The sequence below is a fragment of the Stenella coeruleoalba genome (genome assembly GCF_951394435.1).
Source record: "Stenella coeruleoalba genome assembly, chromosome: 4".
Classification (NCBI taxonomy): domain Eukaryota; kingdom Metazoa; phylum Chordata; class Mammalia; order Artiodactyla; family Delphinidae; genus Stenella; species Stenella coeruleoalba.
In genome coordinates, this window is record NC_137149.1 from 147,089,981 (window position 1) to 147,104,970 (window position 14,990).

Here is a 14,990-nt window from a genome sequence, read left to right on the forward strand (position 1 = left end):
TTTGAAGATGGTGATGGGTCCTTGAGGCTCTTTTAACCATTTTGTCTGATTTTCTATATCCTTAGATTCCAAAGGAACTAAGATGAAATTCTATCAACTTTATCCTTAGTTAATGAAGGTCAGGCTTCACCATCTGGACAGATAAGGATGTCCAAGACTAAATTGAGTCAATACTGTTATATTCTCCCTACCAGCCTGCCCCAGGATTGCTGCCACACAGCTGAAGTACATGTTGCTGCCCTTTCTTCCCCTTGTGGTTTTCTGATCTGGATGCAAAAAAAGCAAGTGTCACCCAGGAAGCACCAGCATGGAGAGATGCCCCGTGCTGCTGAAACTGGCAGGACTTCCTGGATGTCCTACAAAAAATCGCCCACATCTCCAGCAACATCAGGAATTCCATTCAACATTCCTCACAGGTGACCCCAGACAGTCTAACACGCTGCATTGCTGAAAGCTTTTGGACAGCTGCCTCTGAGTGAGCACAAGTGACAGTCATTTCATATAAATCATTTAAAATACTGAACGAAAATCAGTAAACTCCTCTGTGTAGGTCCACGTTGTGGAACAACTCTTGGCAACAAGAACCTTGTGGAGTGTGTTATTAGGCACAGGAAGACAGCATGTTTGATTTCGACGGCATGACCCAGGTGACTGGAAGCCCAGCTGACATCCGTAAGTGCAACCAGCCGTGAGCTCCACATTCTGGAGCTCGGGGAAGACAAGCTGGCAAAGCAATGAAGAAGTGTTTGTCCGCTGAGGGTCATGCAAGACCTCTCTTGTTCCAATAAATTCTTTACTCCAGCCGAGTGGGAGAATATTTAACAAGTCTTTCAAATAAAGTGGTTGTGTTTCCTATGGAGTAAAAGCAATAAATCAAATCAAAATAATCACACTTTGAGGTCTGAAGCATATGGTGTGTGTAATTTTACAGAACTGCACAAGCCTTAGATGCTCTCCTCCTTGAAGAGAGCCCAAGAGAGTGGGTTTTTTTCTACTTAAAGGAAAAATAAATATTCTTACATTTAGTTATCTCTTTCTGTCTTTTAAAAATAGCATTCAAGCAATGTTCTTATGTCTGAAATAGTTAATGGTGGACGGTGGCAATTTGGGGATGCATCTCTTGTGTTTTCCCCAACATTTCTTTGGGGAGCAATTTCATTTTCATCCTTGAGGTGGTATGTTGCATGCTAATGTGAATCACACAGTTTTGTTTATAAATATAAATAATTGTATCTACTTTGCAAAATAGTTTGTGCCCATAGATATGCAGACCCATTTAATAAGTTTGTTTTCGAATTGTTAATGGTGTAAAACTGATCGTAGGCATTTTTGTTATTTGGGCAAGGAGAGAACTACTAAACAAGATTAAAGATTCAAACAGGCATCAAAATGTTCTTCTGGGCTTCCCTGGTGCTACAGTGGTTGAGAGTCCGCCTGCTGATGCAGGGGACACGGGTTCGTGCCCTGGTCCGGGAAGATCCCACATGCCGCGGAGCGGCTGGGTCCATGAGCCATGGCTGCTGAGCCTGCGCGTCCGGAGCCTGTGCTCCACAACGGGAGAGGCCACAACAGTGAGAGGCCCACGTACCGCAAAAAAAAAAAAAAAAAGTTCTTCTGCATTTCATCATGAATGATTAACATTGGAAGTGTATTGCAATCAAATAACTTCTTAGTAGCTGTTGACAGGTACAGAGGTAAATAAGCAATTGTGGATTCATGCACTGATGTTTTGGTCCCGTGCCACGTGTCTTTCTTACATACGCTGTTAGCCTTCTGCGCGGTCTCCAGGGACCTGGGATACGGATGAACACATACTAATCTCTGTTCAAAAAACTCGGGTTCAGACTCTTGTTGTCTGAAGACTTGACCAGTCATGCAGGCGGCTTCTGCATCTTTGAGGCTGTACATCTCCACACATTGTCCTAATCACTCAGTTACATTTAACCTTGGACCTTTATTGTAAACTGGTTAAGTTATCACTCAGAGGTAGAACCTTGATTTTCCCAGCATCTTGAAGACTGCACATTACAGAAGGAAGGTCGGCATCTTGTAGACAAGTCTTTATAGGCAGCTTTGGGTATGAATTACTAAGAATTAGCTTTTTTTTTTTTTTTTTTTTTTTTGCTGTATGTGGGCTTCTCACTGTTGCGGCCTCTCCCGTTGCGGTGCACAGGCTCCGGACTCGCAGGCTCAGCGGCCATGGCTCACGGGCCCAGCCGCTCCGCGGCATGTGGGATCTTCCTGGACCGGGGCACGAACCCGTGTCCCCTGCATCGGCAGGCGGACTCTCAACCACTGCGCCACCAGGGAAGCCCAAGAATTAGCTTTTTAAATAAATCTCTTTCTCTTTCCACTCAACAAGACTCTCCTGGGCAACAAACAACCTAGGATAAATTCCAGTTGCATTAAAACTTATATTTTAAAAATTGCTAAATATAGTCGTGCACTCACTTTGTCCAAACATGAAACATCAAGATAATTTCATGCTTTTTAATCGTCTCCATGACAGCTGCTGATCCAGGATCAAGTCATTGTTACCCGAGGATTAAGACGGTGTCTTTTGAAAGTGAGATGCAACGTCCTCACGTATGATTCTCTAGGGCATCACGCATGATTCTCTAGGGCAGGGAGAGAAGGAAGGTCAATGGGTCAGAAATGAGGTCTGACGTAACTAAATGATGACACAGCTAACACCGACCTGCAGCCGCCCCAGTCTCCCCAGGTCCGCCTCTGTGGCCCCGCCCCTCCAAGATAAGTTCTCTAGAGAAGGCTCAGGGGATGATGCTTTATACGACCTCTCCCGACTGTGTGCTTGGGAGGAACCCTGGTCTCTGGCTGTTGTCTGTCTCTGAAATCATTGGACATATGTGGCTGCCAGTGTCAGCAGTAACACCCACTCCATCAATGCAGAAGGCCAGTTCAGAAGAGAAAAACACAGTTTTAAGCATCATGAAAGCCCTCATTGTATCCTTGGCGGATTCTGACTTTAGGTGTGGACTATACCATAAATGCAGAGATCTTTAAGAAACTGGGGTCTTATTTTCCTGCAAATGTTCTATAGAAGGCCTATTCTCCAAGAAAGCAAGGATCCTGCCAAATGGTTTCGGAATGTGTTTCTCAGAAGTTTCCATTGAGCCATCAATGGCTTTTGAGTACTTCCGGAAATGGAAAGAGCAGAAATCAATGACCCTGCAAGAAAGCACACATTTAGGGGAACCAGCTTGCTGGGGAAATAAGTAGTGGTGCTTTTAAGTCGCTATACGGATACAGCCCCAGGCCTCTTCACAGGCTAGAAATGCACAGGGTTACATCACTTTACGATGCTGCAAGGAGAATGCTGAGCCCAGCAGGGAAGTTTCCACATCGTTCTCTATTGAAACTCTAGTGAATAACTGTCGCCAGGTATGTATAAGGCAACCAGACCGACTCACTGGGGCTTAAACAGTTAGCGATTTGTTTCCTTAACTTTGGAATCCAAAAGACAGTAATTTTACCGCTTATTAGAACAATCTTCACTCAACCAGAGGGAACCCAGATGTCCAAACAGTAGAAAAAGCTTTGCTCCTGGACAAGACTGTTGGGTCGTGAATCCAGGTGGCTGCCCTGGAGTCTCCTGCGGGCCCAGCTCACACAAAAAGGTGGGAACCCAGAAGACCAAGCAGAGCACTGCCCTCGAAGGGCTGCTCTTCAGCCACCCAGAGTATGTTTTCTGGCACAAGTGTCAACATCAAAGTTCAGTTTGTCCCATCGGCTTTAGACAGTCATATAAGCAAGTCCCAGCCAGTCATTTCCTAACTCGGTGCTGGAGTCTGTTTTATCTTCTGACCCTATTTCTGTGTTGTCCGGTCTGCTAGGAAAATTTTGATCATTTTCCAAACAACCAACAGTTTTTAAGCAACATTTAGACATCTTTTATTATAAAAAAAAATTACAAGCTCACAGTTTAAAAAATTCAACTAGCAAAAGAGAGTGTGAACTTGAACTCAATCCCACCTCTCTGCAAACCCTCCAACCCATGCAGTCACAGGCTCTCTGCCTTGAGGTAACAACTGACCATCTTTGGGTACCTTGAGAGAAGCAAGCAAACTCGACTGGAAACGTGTTCTATGTCAGGAGCTCTGCTAGACACTGAAGACCCAAAAAAGTATGACAGGGTTCCTTCCCTTTCAGGAAGACGCCAAGTAAAGTAGGAGTGAACAATGTGTTAACAGTGTTGAAGGTCAGATAGCCAATCAGGAATGTTCTGTAGGAGGGGTAGCTTGAGCTGCATTTTTAAGGCTGGGTAGGAAATCAAAAGGTGAGCCTGGAGGTGGAACCAGGGAAGCGATCCCATCCATAAGAAGAGTCTGTCCTACAGAGTGAAGTCAGAAAGAGAAAAACAAATACCGTATGCTAACACACATATATATGGAATCAAAAAAACAAAAAGGTTCTGAAGAACCTAGGGGCAGGACAGGAATAGAGACGCAGATGTAGAGAATGGACTTGAGGACACAGGGAGGGGGAAGGGTAAGCTGGGACGAAGTGAGAGAGTGGCATGGACATATATACACTCCCAAACGTAAAATAGATAGCTAGTGGGAAGCAGCCGCATAGCACAGGGAGATCAGCTCGGTGCTTTGTGACCACCTAAAGGGGTGGGATAGGGAGGGTGGGAGGGAGGGAGACGCAAAAGGGAGGAGATATGGGGATATATGTATACCTGTAGCTGATTCACTTTGTTATACAGCAGAAACTAACACACCATTGTAAAGCAATTATACTCCAATAAAGATGTTAAAAAAATATAAATGGAACTAATAGATGTGTTTGGTTGGAAAATTCAGACAATACACAAAGGAGTAAAATGAACAGCTGAATCTCTCTTCCCCCCACCCCTGTCAATTTCTTTCCTTTAAGTTTTGTATGTATCCTACTTGTGAAAAAATATGAGTATCCCAACCTATTATATGTATGAATCTTTTATTATTTACATAAAAGCCATCATACCATTAAAAAGGCTCGGAGGAGTGAGCCTTTCTGGTGTGCAGAGGGAAGCCCGCCGTGCGGCTGAAGCACAGGGCGCTGGTTTGGGGTGTGACAGGAGGTGAGACTGGGATGCAGTACAGGGGCCGGGTGGTGCAGTGTTTCGAATTCCCGACGAAGGTTTTGTGCTTAGTTCTGTAGGCGACAAAGCGTTGTTTCCAATTGTTAAGTAAGGAAGCGATATAATTAAATCTCTGTGATAGAAAGAATGCATGGCACGTAATAGCTGTTGAAAACTGTTCGCTGAGCGGGCAGAGCAGAGAAAGGAGAGCCCGAAGAAGAAAGGCACGTTAAGTAAAACTGGAATAATCACACCGATGGGAGCCCGGGTGAGAGACGGGGATGGTGAGGTCGTTTAGAGAAAGGTTCCACGAGGCTTGGCAACCAACAGAATGTGGGTGGGTGGAGGAGATGTGAAAGTCCAAGGCAGCTCTGATGTGCCTCTCTGGGGGTGGCTGGGGAAACGGTTACGGCATTGAACGAAAAAGCGAACGCAGGAAGAAGAGGGTCTATTTGGGGGAAGAGAGAAAACAGGGAGATGGCAAGATGAGTTGAGAGGCAGCATCCTATAATCAAAATACAAATGGCCAACATTTTATTGAATTTTTACTATGGGCCAGATACTAAGTGCTTTCTAGGTATTTGACTCATTTAGTCCTTATGAAGAGTAGGTATTGTAATATGATCCCCATTTTACAGCTGAGGTAATTATATACGTTTAGAGTCAGACAACTCTGAGTGCAGATCCCAGCTCTACTGCTTTTTAACTGTTTGATCTTTTAGATCTGTTTGATCTGTTAGACTAAATTACTTAGTCTACCTTCAGAGGTAAAAAGCAGGAAATGACGTCTATCACGTTGGACTGTAATAAAGATTAGAGAGAGGTAATACACATCGAGCATCTAGCAGAGTGTCTGGAACCTCGTGTATCTCAATGAACGCTAGAAACAGTTATCATTGTTAGTAATGAGATTCCCAGTACTAGGTTCAGTGAGAAGCTGGGGATCTGTACTTAGATTTTTAGAGCTGAAAGTAAAAAATTTACACGTAAGTATACTGATGTTGGTTGGATCATCAGCTAGAAAGGCTATTTCCCGATTTGGAGATGGGTGGTTGTATATTGGGAGATGAGAATCAAGGATGGAATCCGGGGGAATACCAGTGATAAAGGAGCCAAAAGAATAAAAGATTATTCCAGAAGAAAAGTAGAGGAAGTAATATGAGAAGTAAGAGGAGAGACAGAAAGAAAAGAGCTTTGAAAGCCCAGTAGAAAGCCAGGAGGAGGACAGTGTCCACAATCACAAATGCTTCTTGGAAGTCTTACTAGAAACTCTGAAAGGAGGTGATGATCTCAGGAAGGAGGCTGCTGTCAGCTGGGGTCAGAACCATCACGATGAAGTAAAAGCAACACCAAGCAGCATTTGGAGCAGGGGCAAATGAGTGGAAACAGAAGGCACAGACGATTCTTCCTTAAATAGTGAGTCTTTGTTTCATTTTAAAATAATTCAGTTTGGAAACCACTTCAGGAATGGTGCAGTAAGGACCTCCAAAAACATATTTCCTCCATAAAAGAAATAAGAACGGTGGCAAAAATTGTCAAAATCACCTTTTTCAAAACATTGGAAATGAATGAACAAACGCTTTCAGTAATCCATGGAGCAGTATTTAAGAAAAATGGCTAAATCTTAGAAACACGATCTTTGTGACATTTTACATTTAAATTAAAATTGCTCTATTCCCATCCTCTCTTTCCAGCTCAAGGTAGCCTTGAAAAAACCAATAGCCTCACAACCATGGTAGCTGTGAAAACTAGCAGCTGACCAGTCACTGAAGGGGAAACACGAGTTTGAAGCACCTTGAAAAGCTTCCTACTCAGAGAAATGTTATATTTGATTTTGTGTCTGTGTGTGTGTAACTGGTTGGGTTCAAATCCCAACTCCAGCTCTTTATTTTTTTAACTTTAACTTTTAAATTTTTTATACAATTTAAAAAGTTAATTTCCATTTACAGTTATTACAAAATATTGGCCATATTCTCCGTGTTGAACGTACACCCTTGAGCCCACCTTACACCTAATAGTTTGTACCTCCCACCCCCCCCCCGACCTCTGTATTGCCTCTTCCCTTTCTCCCCACTGGTAACCACTGGTTTGTTCTCTATATCTGTGAATCTCCTTCTTTTTTGTTATTTTCACTAATTTCTTGTATTTTTTTAGATTCCACATATAAGTGACATCAGATAGTATTTGTCTTTGTCTGACTTATTTCACTGAGCATGATGCCCTCCAAGTCCATCCATGTTGTCACAAATGGCAAAATTTCGTTCTTTTTTATGGCTGAGTAATATTCCATTGTATATATACACCACATCTTAATCCATTCATCTATCAATGGACACTTAGGTTGCTTCCATACCTTGACTATTGTAAACAATGCTGCTGTGAACATTGGGGTGCATGTATCTTTTTGAATCATAGTTTTCTCCAGATATATGCCCAGGAGTGGAATTGCTGAGTCCTATGGTAGCTGTATTTTTAGTTTTTTGAGGAACCTCCATACTGTTCTCCATAGCGGCTGCACCAATTTACATTCCCACCAACAGTGCAAGAGGGTTCCCTTTTCTCCACATCCTTGCCAACATTTGTTATTTGTGTTCTTTTTTTAACATCTTTATTAGCGTGTTCTTTTTAATCATGGCCATTCTGACAGGTGTGAGGTGACAGTTCATTGTAGTTTTGATTTGCATTTCCCTGATGATTAGAGATGTTGACCATATTTTCATATATCTTTTGACCGTCTGCATTTCCTCTTTAGAAAAATGTCTATTCAGGTCTTCTGCCCATTTTTTAATCAGGTTGTTTGTTTTTTGATGTTGAGTTGTATGAGCTGTTTATATATGATGGATATTAGTCCCTTATTGGTCATATCATGTGCAGATATTTTCTCCCATTCAGTAGATTATCTTTTTGTTTTGTTTCATTACTCGATCTGTCTTGAAAATCCCTGGAAAATCTCCATTCTCAGGGCTTGTCATTATTTGACCTGACTCTGTATGAACATCTCTATCTCACAAGCACCCGTCAAAAACAACAATCATTTAATATTACAGTCACCTGGGGGGAGGAGGGCAATACAAGTTGGGGCAAACAAGAAGCTGACCAAAAATCTTTAAGGAAAAAACTGGGAAATGACATGTCTCTAGAGGATTTCAAAAAGCTCTAACATATGCCTAGAAATCTAGAAGGCTGTGCACACATGCAGTGCTGTGCACATGCCCAGGCAAGGCCCCAGAAGGTCCTAATCGCTGACCTTTGGCTAACCTTGAAGCTCCATGAAAGCAGGAAACGAAGGCTAAGGCAGAGTTGTAAACTGCCTGCTGGGGCATTGAAGGTATGCCTAGACACAAACAAAGACCAGAAAACACATGGATTTGAGGCATTTAAGAAGATTTCTGTCCAATCATTAGCTGACCACTAAGCTAACCAAGCAGAAAATTCAGGGGGCACACATGACAGACTTTAAACAATTAGTCCAGGAAAGTAAACAACAGCAACATCACCACCACCACCGAAAACAAACAAACAAAAACAACAACGAAGAGAAAAACAAAACAAGCAGGAACAACAAGCCCTGGGGAGAGGGAGAAAATCTCATTTCCAGAATTGGCACAGTATATTATTTCAAATGTCAGTTTATCAACAGAAAAATTATGAGGAACAGGAACAGGAAAGTGTGGCTGATACACAGGGAAAGAAAGCGATCAACAGAAACTGTCTCCAAGGAAGCACGGCTATATTTAGCTGACAGAGGCTTTAAGTCAGCTATTTCAAATAGGCTCAAATACTAAGGGAGACGGCTTCCACAGGTGGCTAGACTGTGCCAGAGGATAGAAGAGAATAGAATAGAACATGAGTGTGGCCAGAGCTAACAGGCAGGTGCGTGCCAGCCAGGGAAGAGGCCAGTGCATGACTCAAGGTCACTGAGAGCAGACAACAGGCGTGCTGGCTCAAATGGTACATTGTGTACCGACCTCAAGAGGAGAGAGTACACAGGATCCACCTCCTTGCAGCGTGGCAGACCCCCATGGCTCGTGGGTCCACCTGGCAGCTGCAGTGGGCAGCGTGGCTGCATTCGCCTCACTTTGTGCCGTGGTAGAAGGACCCCAACTCTTACCCCTTAGAGTCTGAAATACACAAAGTTGGGGGTGTACCTGTGGGCCATTTACGCATGCATAGCTAAGCGGTTCTGAGAAAGTTTACACGTGCTCCAGATAAAGGGAACAGGTACGTACTGACTGCGCTCTGAGCTCTTTTCATGCAGTGCGACTTGTGAGCTTGTCAGCATGTCCTGTACCGAGCACAGAGAGCTTCTTGGGAACAGAAGGGAAGGCATGGACTGAACTTGGACCCTCCCCTCACAGAAACCATGTCTAAAATGTTAAAGGAAAGTATGAGAACAAGGTCTTGACAAACAGAATATCAATAAAGAGATAGAAATCATACATATAAAAAAATAGAAATTCTGGAGTTGAAAAGTACAATAACTGAAATGAAAAACTCACAATGGGAGCTTAATAGCAGGTTTGAGCTATCAGAAAAGAATCAGTGTACTTAAGTATAGATCAACTGAGATTATACATTGTGAGAAATGGAAAGAAAAAAGAATTTTTAAAAAATGCACAAGGAACAGAGCTCTGAGACTGTGTACCAACATAGCATAATGGGAATCCTAGAAGGAAAAGAGGAAGAGAGGAAGGAGCAGAAGGGATATTTGAAATAATGGCCAGAAGCATCCCAAATTTGATGAAAAACAGTAACTGACACATTCAAGAAGCTCAACAAACTCCAAGTAAGATAAACTCAGAGACCCACACTTAGATACATCATAGTCAGACTGTCAAATGGCAAAGACAAAGAGAGAATCTTGAAAGTAGCAGAAGAAAAATGAGTCATTGTATACAAGGGATCTTCAAGATGAACAGCTAAATTCTCAGCAGAAATAATGAAAGCCAGAAAGCAGTGGAATGATATATTCAATGTGCTGAAAGAAAAACAAGTTAGCCAAAAAGTTCTATATCCAGCAAAACTATCCTTCAAAAATGAAGGAGAAATTAAGACATTACAGATAAAAACTGAGAGAATTTTGTCCCTAGCAGACCTACCCTACACTAAATGCTAAAGGGAGTCCTTCAGGTTGAAACAAAAGGACAACAAACGGTAACTCAAATGCACAAAATAATTAACAAGCCAGTGGTGAAGGTAACTGCATAGGTAAATGTAAAAGTCAGCATTAATGGGGCTTCCTTGGTGGCGCGGTGGTTGAGAGTCCGCCTGCCGATGCAGGGGACACGGGTTCGTGCCCCGGTCTGGGAAGATCCCACATGCTGCGGAGCGGCTGGGCCCGTGAGCCATGGCCACTGAGCCTGCGCGTCCGGAGCCTGTGCTCCGCAACGGGAGAGGCCACAACAGTGAGAGGCCCGCGTACCGCAAAAAAAAACCAAAAAAATAGTCAGCATTAATGTATTTTGGTTTTTAACTCTTTTTTTCCTATATGATTTAAAAGACAACTGCATAAAATTATGCAGCAAAAGATATGAATAGACAGCTTTCCAAAAAAGATGCACAAGTGGTCAATAAACCCATGAAAAGATGTTTAACATAATTAGTTATGAGAGAAATGCAAATGAAAACCACATGAGATACTACTTCACACTTGGATGGTAAAATAAAAAAGGCAATAACAAGCGTTGATGAGGATGTGTAGAAATTAGAACCCTCCTACGTCGCTGGTGTTAGTGTAAAATGGTGAAGCTGTTATGGAAAACAGTTTAGTGGTTTCTCAAAAAGCTAAGCATAGAATTACCACACAACCCCACAGTTCTAGTCCTAGGTAGAAAAAAAGGTGGAACCAACCCAAACATCCATCCACTGGTGAATAGATAAACAAGATGGAATATTACTTGGCCATAAAACAGAATGAAGGTCTGCTTCTTATGTGAAGGTAAGAAGGTAAGAAGCCCCACGAGCTCTCTTGGGTGACAACAGCCTTCCAAAAGACATGGCAATCCTTATCCTACGATCCTTCTTGTCCTTTCCCCCAGACCTGGCCCTTTACGATGGGGAAGCAGTCCTCAGATAATATTCTAATTAAGGGGAGTTGGAACGGAGACCGTGATTTCACTGGGGAAAGAGAGTGAAGCCTGGATCTTTCCTCCCACGCACTGTCCAAAGTCAGATTCTGTCATCGCCAAGCTGGCTTTTCCCTGAATCCCCCGAAGTCTCAAACCCGACAGGCATGTCCTGCAGGAGAACTCAAGGCCTCGGGCTGCCCCCAAATTCCCAGCATCTTGCCTACTCGGCTCTAAAGGATGCCAGGAGCAGTCGTGGTACCAGGGTGATGTCATCAACAAGCTTCCTGGATAAGTGTCCACCTGTGCAGGTAGTTCCCTGCATCTCCAGCAGCTGGATGTCTAGGGAAGTGGAGGGGCAGAGTTCAGAAGCTTCTCAGGACACTGGCTGAGGGCTCAGGGCCTTAGCTTTCCCAAGCTCCATGGCTAGAAATCATCACAATCACAACAGATGCAGACGAATCTCAACTATCTGAAAACTGGTGGCCTTATTTCTAACAATTTTCCAATTTGAGAACCAACCGATTTGTTCCTATTTCAGGCAACCGACTCCTTCTGTTATGGACGCAGAAGGGAGCTTCAGTCGTGGTTTCATTGCCTGGCATATGGGTGATTATGAGGACACCAACCAAAGGAACTCCAAACGGGCCGTCCTCCTCCGGCAGAGCCAGGTAGCATTGCCAAGAGTTTCCAGACCACCTAAGCTGTCAAAGCTACCAAAAGAGCAGGAGGTACGATCATTTGCTTTTCGGAATCGTAGAAAAAGTCAAGCTGTCTTAACGTGTGCATTGGAGAACGCCATTTAATAGCAATACTATGAATAATCAGTTTTATAGCTCCTTTCAACCTATCAGAACGTTTTGTAGTTCATAATGGATTTGCACAGTGATGTCCGTATAGTGACTGGGTGGGTATTATTCCCATTTTATAGCTACAGAAAACAGGAGGTGAGGGGCTCAGTCCTTAGAACTGCCTATTTACCACATGGTTTAACCTGGAGAGCACAGCCATCTGCGCAGTTTCCAAAAGCTGAGAAAACTCAGTCTGTGAGATGGAGGTGACTCTATAACGCTTCTTAAAACCCCACAGACTGGGCTTCCCTGGTGGCGCAGTGGTTAAGAATCTGCCCACCAATGCAGGGGACACGGGTTGGAGCCCTGGTCCGGGAAGATCCCACATGCCGCGAAGCAACTAAGCCCGTGTGCCACAACTGCTGAGCCTGTGCTCTAGAGTCCACGAACCACAACTACTGAGCCCGCAAGCCACAACTACTGAGGCCGCGGGTCACAACTACTGACCCCACGTGCCACAACTACTGAGGCCCACGCACCTAGAGCCCCTGCTCTGCAACGAGAAGCCACCGCAGTGAGAAGCCCACACACCACAACAAAGAGCAGCCCCCGCTCGCCGCCAACTAGAGAGCCCGCGCGCAGCAATGAAGACCCAACACAGCCACAAATATAAATAAATAAGTAAATAAATGTATTAAAAAAAAAACACCCCACAGACTGCCTAGCAGAGTAAGAATATACCAGTTCAAATTCAAGGTTTTTTTCCCCATTACTATCTATGGAATCTTGAACAAGTTGCATATTTCCCGATGTGGGTTTTTTCATTAGTAAAATGGGGATGTTAGTATCTGTCCTGAATATTTTGTAGAGTTATCATGAGACTCAAGTAAAGAGTGTGTAAGCATGTATTCAAATGAACAACTATTTCCTGAGGTCCTTCTGCATAATACCACAGCGAATCCACTCTGTAGTCATCCAGCGTTTCAATATTGAGTGTGACAACAAGCTTCCAGGATAGAAAAGGGAATACACTCAGAGACTCCTGTTCCCTCCATGGAGAGAGGCTTCTTGCTCCGCTGGAGAATCTTGCCACTGCCCTAGAATATTGCTTACCCTCTGTCGCCAGAGATCTGTTCATCAGGAGATGTCTGACAGTTAACTGTATATCCATCTGAAACACTCTGCGAGGAGCCGTGGACGTCCTCCGTGGTAGGTCCTGCCCCACGGATGCTCTGTATTGAAGAAGGTAGCGTTCAGCTGCTGACATTCCTATGTGGTCTGAATTTTGAGCTGGGTCCACGTGAGATTTATTGCAGTGTGTGTGAAGGAGTCTTGGATTAGTTATTTTCCACCTGAACTAATTTTGTGTAGGATTAGAGAGATCATGGATTAAACCGTCCCAAATTCCTCCTACTATCTATCATTCACTAAATCCAATTGAGATGTCTTTGTGCATTTAAAAAAATCTGTTAAAAGGCTGATTTTGAAATGATTTCAAATTTACAGGAGCACAAGAACAGTACTAAGTGAACTGATAGACTCCTCACTCAGAATCATCAGTTGTTCATTTTATCCTAATGCGTTCTTTCTACACACACACACATGCGCGTGTGCATGCGCGCGTGCACACACACACAGACACACACTGGTTTTTACTGAACCATTTGAAGGTAAGTTGCAGACGTGGTTTTGCTTTACCCCTAAATATTCATGGTGCATTGCCTAAGAACAAGGACGTTCTCGCACCTAACCATGGTACAATGATAAGATCCAGGAAATTTAGCACTGATACAATATTACCTTATCTATAGTTTATAAGCAAATTTTATTAATTGACCCAACGATGTCCTTTGTCATTTTCCCTGATCCAGGATCCTATCCAGGACCAGGTATTACGTTTAGTCCTCAAACCTCACTAGTCTCCTTCAATTAGGAACAGCTCCTCAGTCCTGGTCTTTCATGACACTGACATTCTTGAACAATTCAGACCAGTTCTGTAGAATACCTCTTAATTCAGGCTTACCTGCTATTTCCTCGGGTGATGTGTTTTGGGCAGGAATCCCAAGGTGAGTGATGCCGTGTCATCCTCAGGGTATCCCATCAAAGAGGCACTTGACGTGAGTTTAACTCATCATTGGTGAGGGTAACTGATCACTTGGTTACACCTCTTCCCTTTCAGAGATAAACAAAATACTGTATCATTCAAAATAAACTTTTTTATCAGCTTAGGCTTTCTTTTCTTTCTTCTTTTTTTTAAACCGAGGAGCTCTAGCGCCGCACCGCAGCCTCGCGCGAGCACGTACCGGGCGGTGAGGGAGTGCGAGGGCGGGGCGCGCGACCGAAGCCTAGCAACCCCCTGCCACGCGAGTGCCCAGCAGCCAGTCCCGCTGCCCGCTCCCCGCGACGCCCGCTTCTGCCTGCGTCGGCCGCCCCGCAGCGCGCCGCACCCGTGCACCGGCTTTCTAATTTCCGAGATACCTTAGAAACTTGTTCCCCAAGTCCATCCTTTGGATCATCCCACAGGGTTCTCGTGGCTGACACTTCACTAAGTACTCAAGCGCTCCCCCCTACTTTACATAAATTCTCTTCGGGGAAGATAACTCGGAGCAAATGATAAATTCAAGCTTCCAGCATGAGCGTCACACCGGCCACCTATGCGTGGCTGTTGCTGTACTCACCTGAGATGCAGCCCAAATGCCGTCCTCATGCTGCGAGAATCAGAACCATGCACTGGAAGCAGCCTTGGAAAAACAAAACTTTGCCAATGGTATTGGGGGGGTTGGGGAAAATTTTAAACACATAAACCAACCCACAATATCGCAATGCTTTCTCATCAACATAGATAGTTGAAAATGGGGATATTTTATATTCACGTTGTTGAGTTTGGATTTATTCTTATAAACCTAAGTTTAGAGATTAATTTCTAAAAGTTTCTAAAACTTTCTAGAAGTGCAATTTATGGTATTTAACAGTATGTATAATTCTTGTATACATTACCCAAAATGCTCTTAGAAATGTTTTTGGAAATCAGTTGGGCAAATTTCTAAA

General features: G+C 43.7%; 1 protein-coding gene and 1 long non-coding RNA gene across 2 annotated transcripts in view; one reads left to right on the top strand and one right to left on the bottom strand.

The window, feature by feature from the left end:
• Nucleotides 1-12,636, top strand: part of SPMIP2 (sperm microtubule inner protein 2) — a gene marked incomplete at its 5' end in the record, with an annotated part of 145,292 nt that extends 132,656 nt beyond the window's left edge. The window contains one exon of the mRNA XM_079919723.1: nt 11,693-12,636. Within this exon, the coding sequence (XP_079775849.1) occupies nt 11,693-11,957 (265 nt within the window). The 3' untranslated portion in view covers nt 11,958-12,636. The remainder of the gene's footprint in view (nt 1-11,692) is intronic.
• Nucleotides 1,404-14,344, bottom strand: LOC307185451. Its single transcript, XR_013828086.1, has 3 exons — nt 13,966-14,344; nt 13,056-13,174; nt 1,404-2,618 (listed from the first exon to the last, which is right to left on the bottom strand). It is a non-coding gene; the product is annotated as an uncharacterized lncRNA (long non-coding RNA).
• Nucleotides 14,345-14,990: the final 646 nt, after the last annotated feature.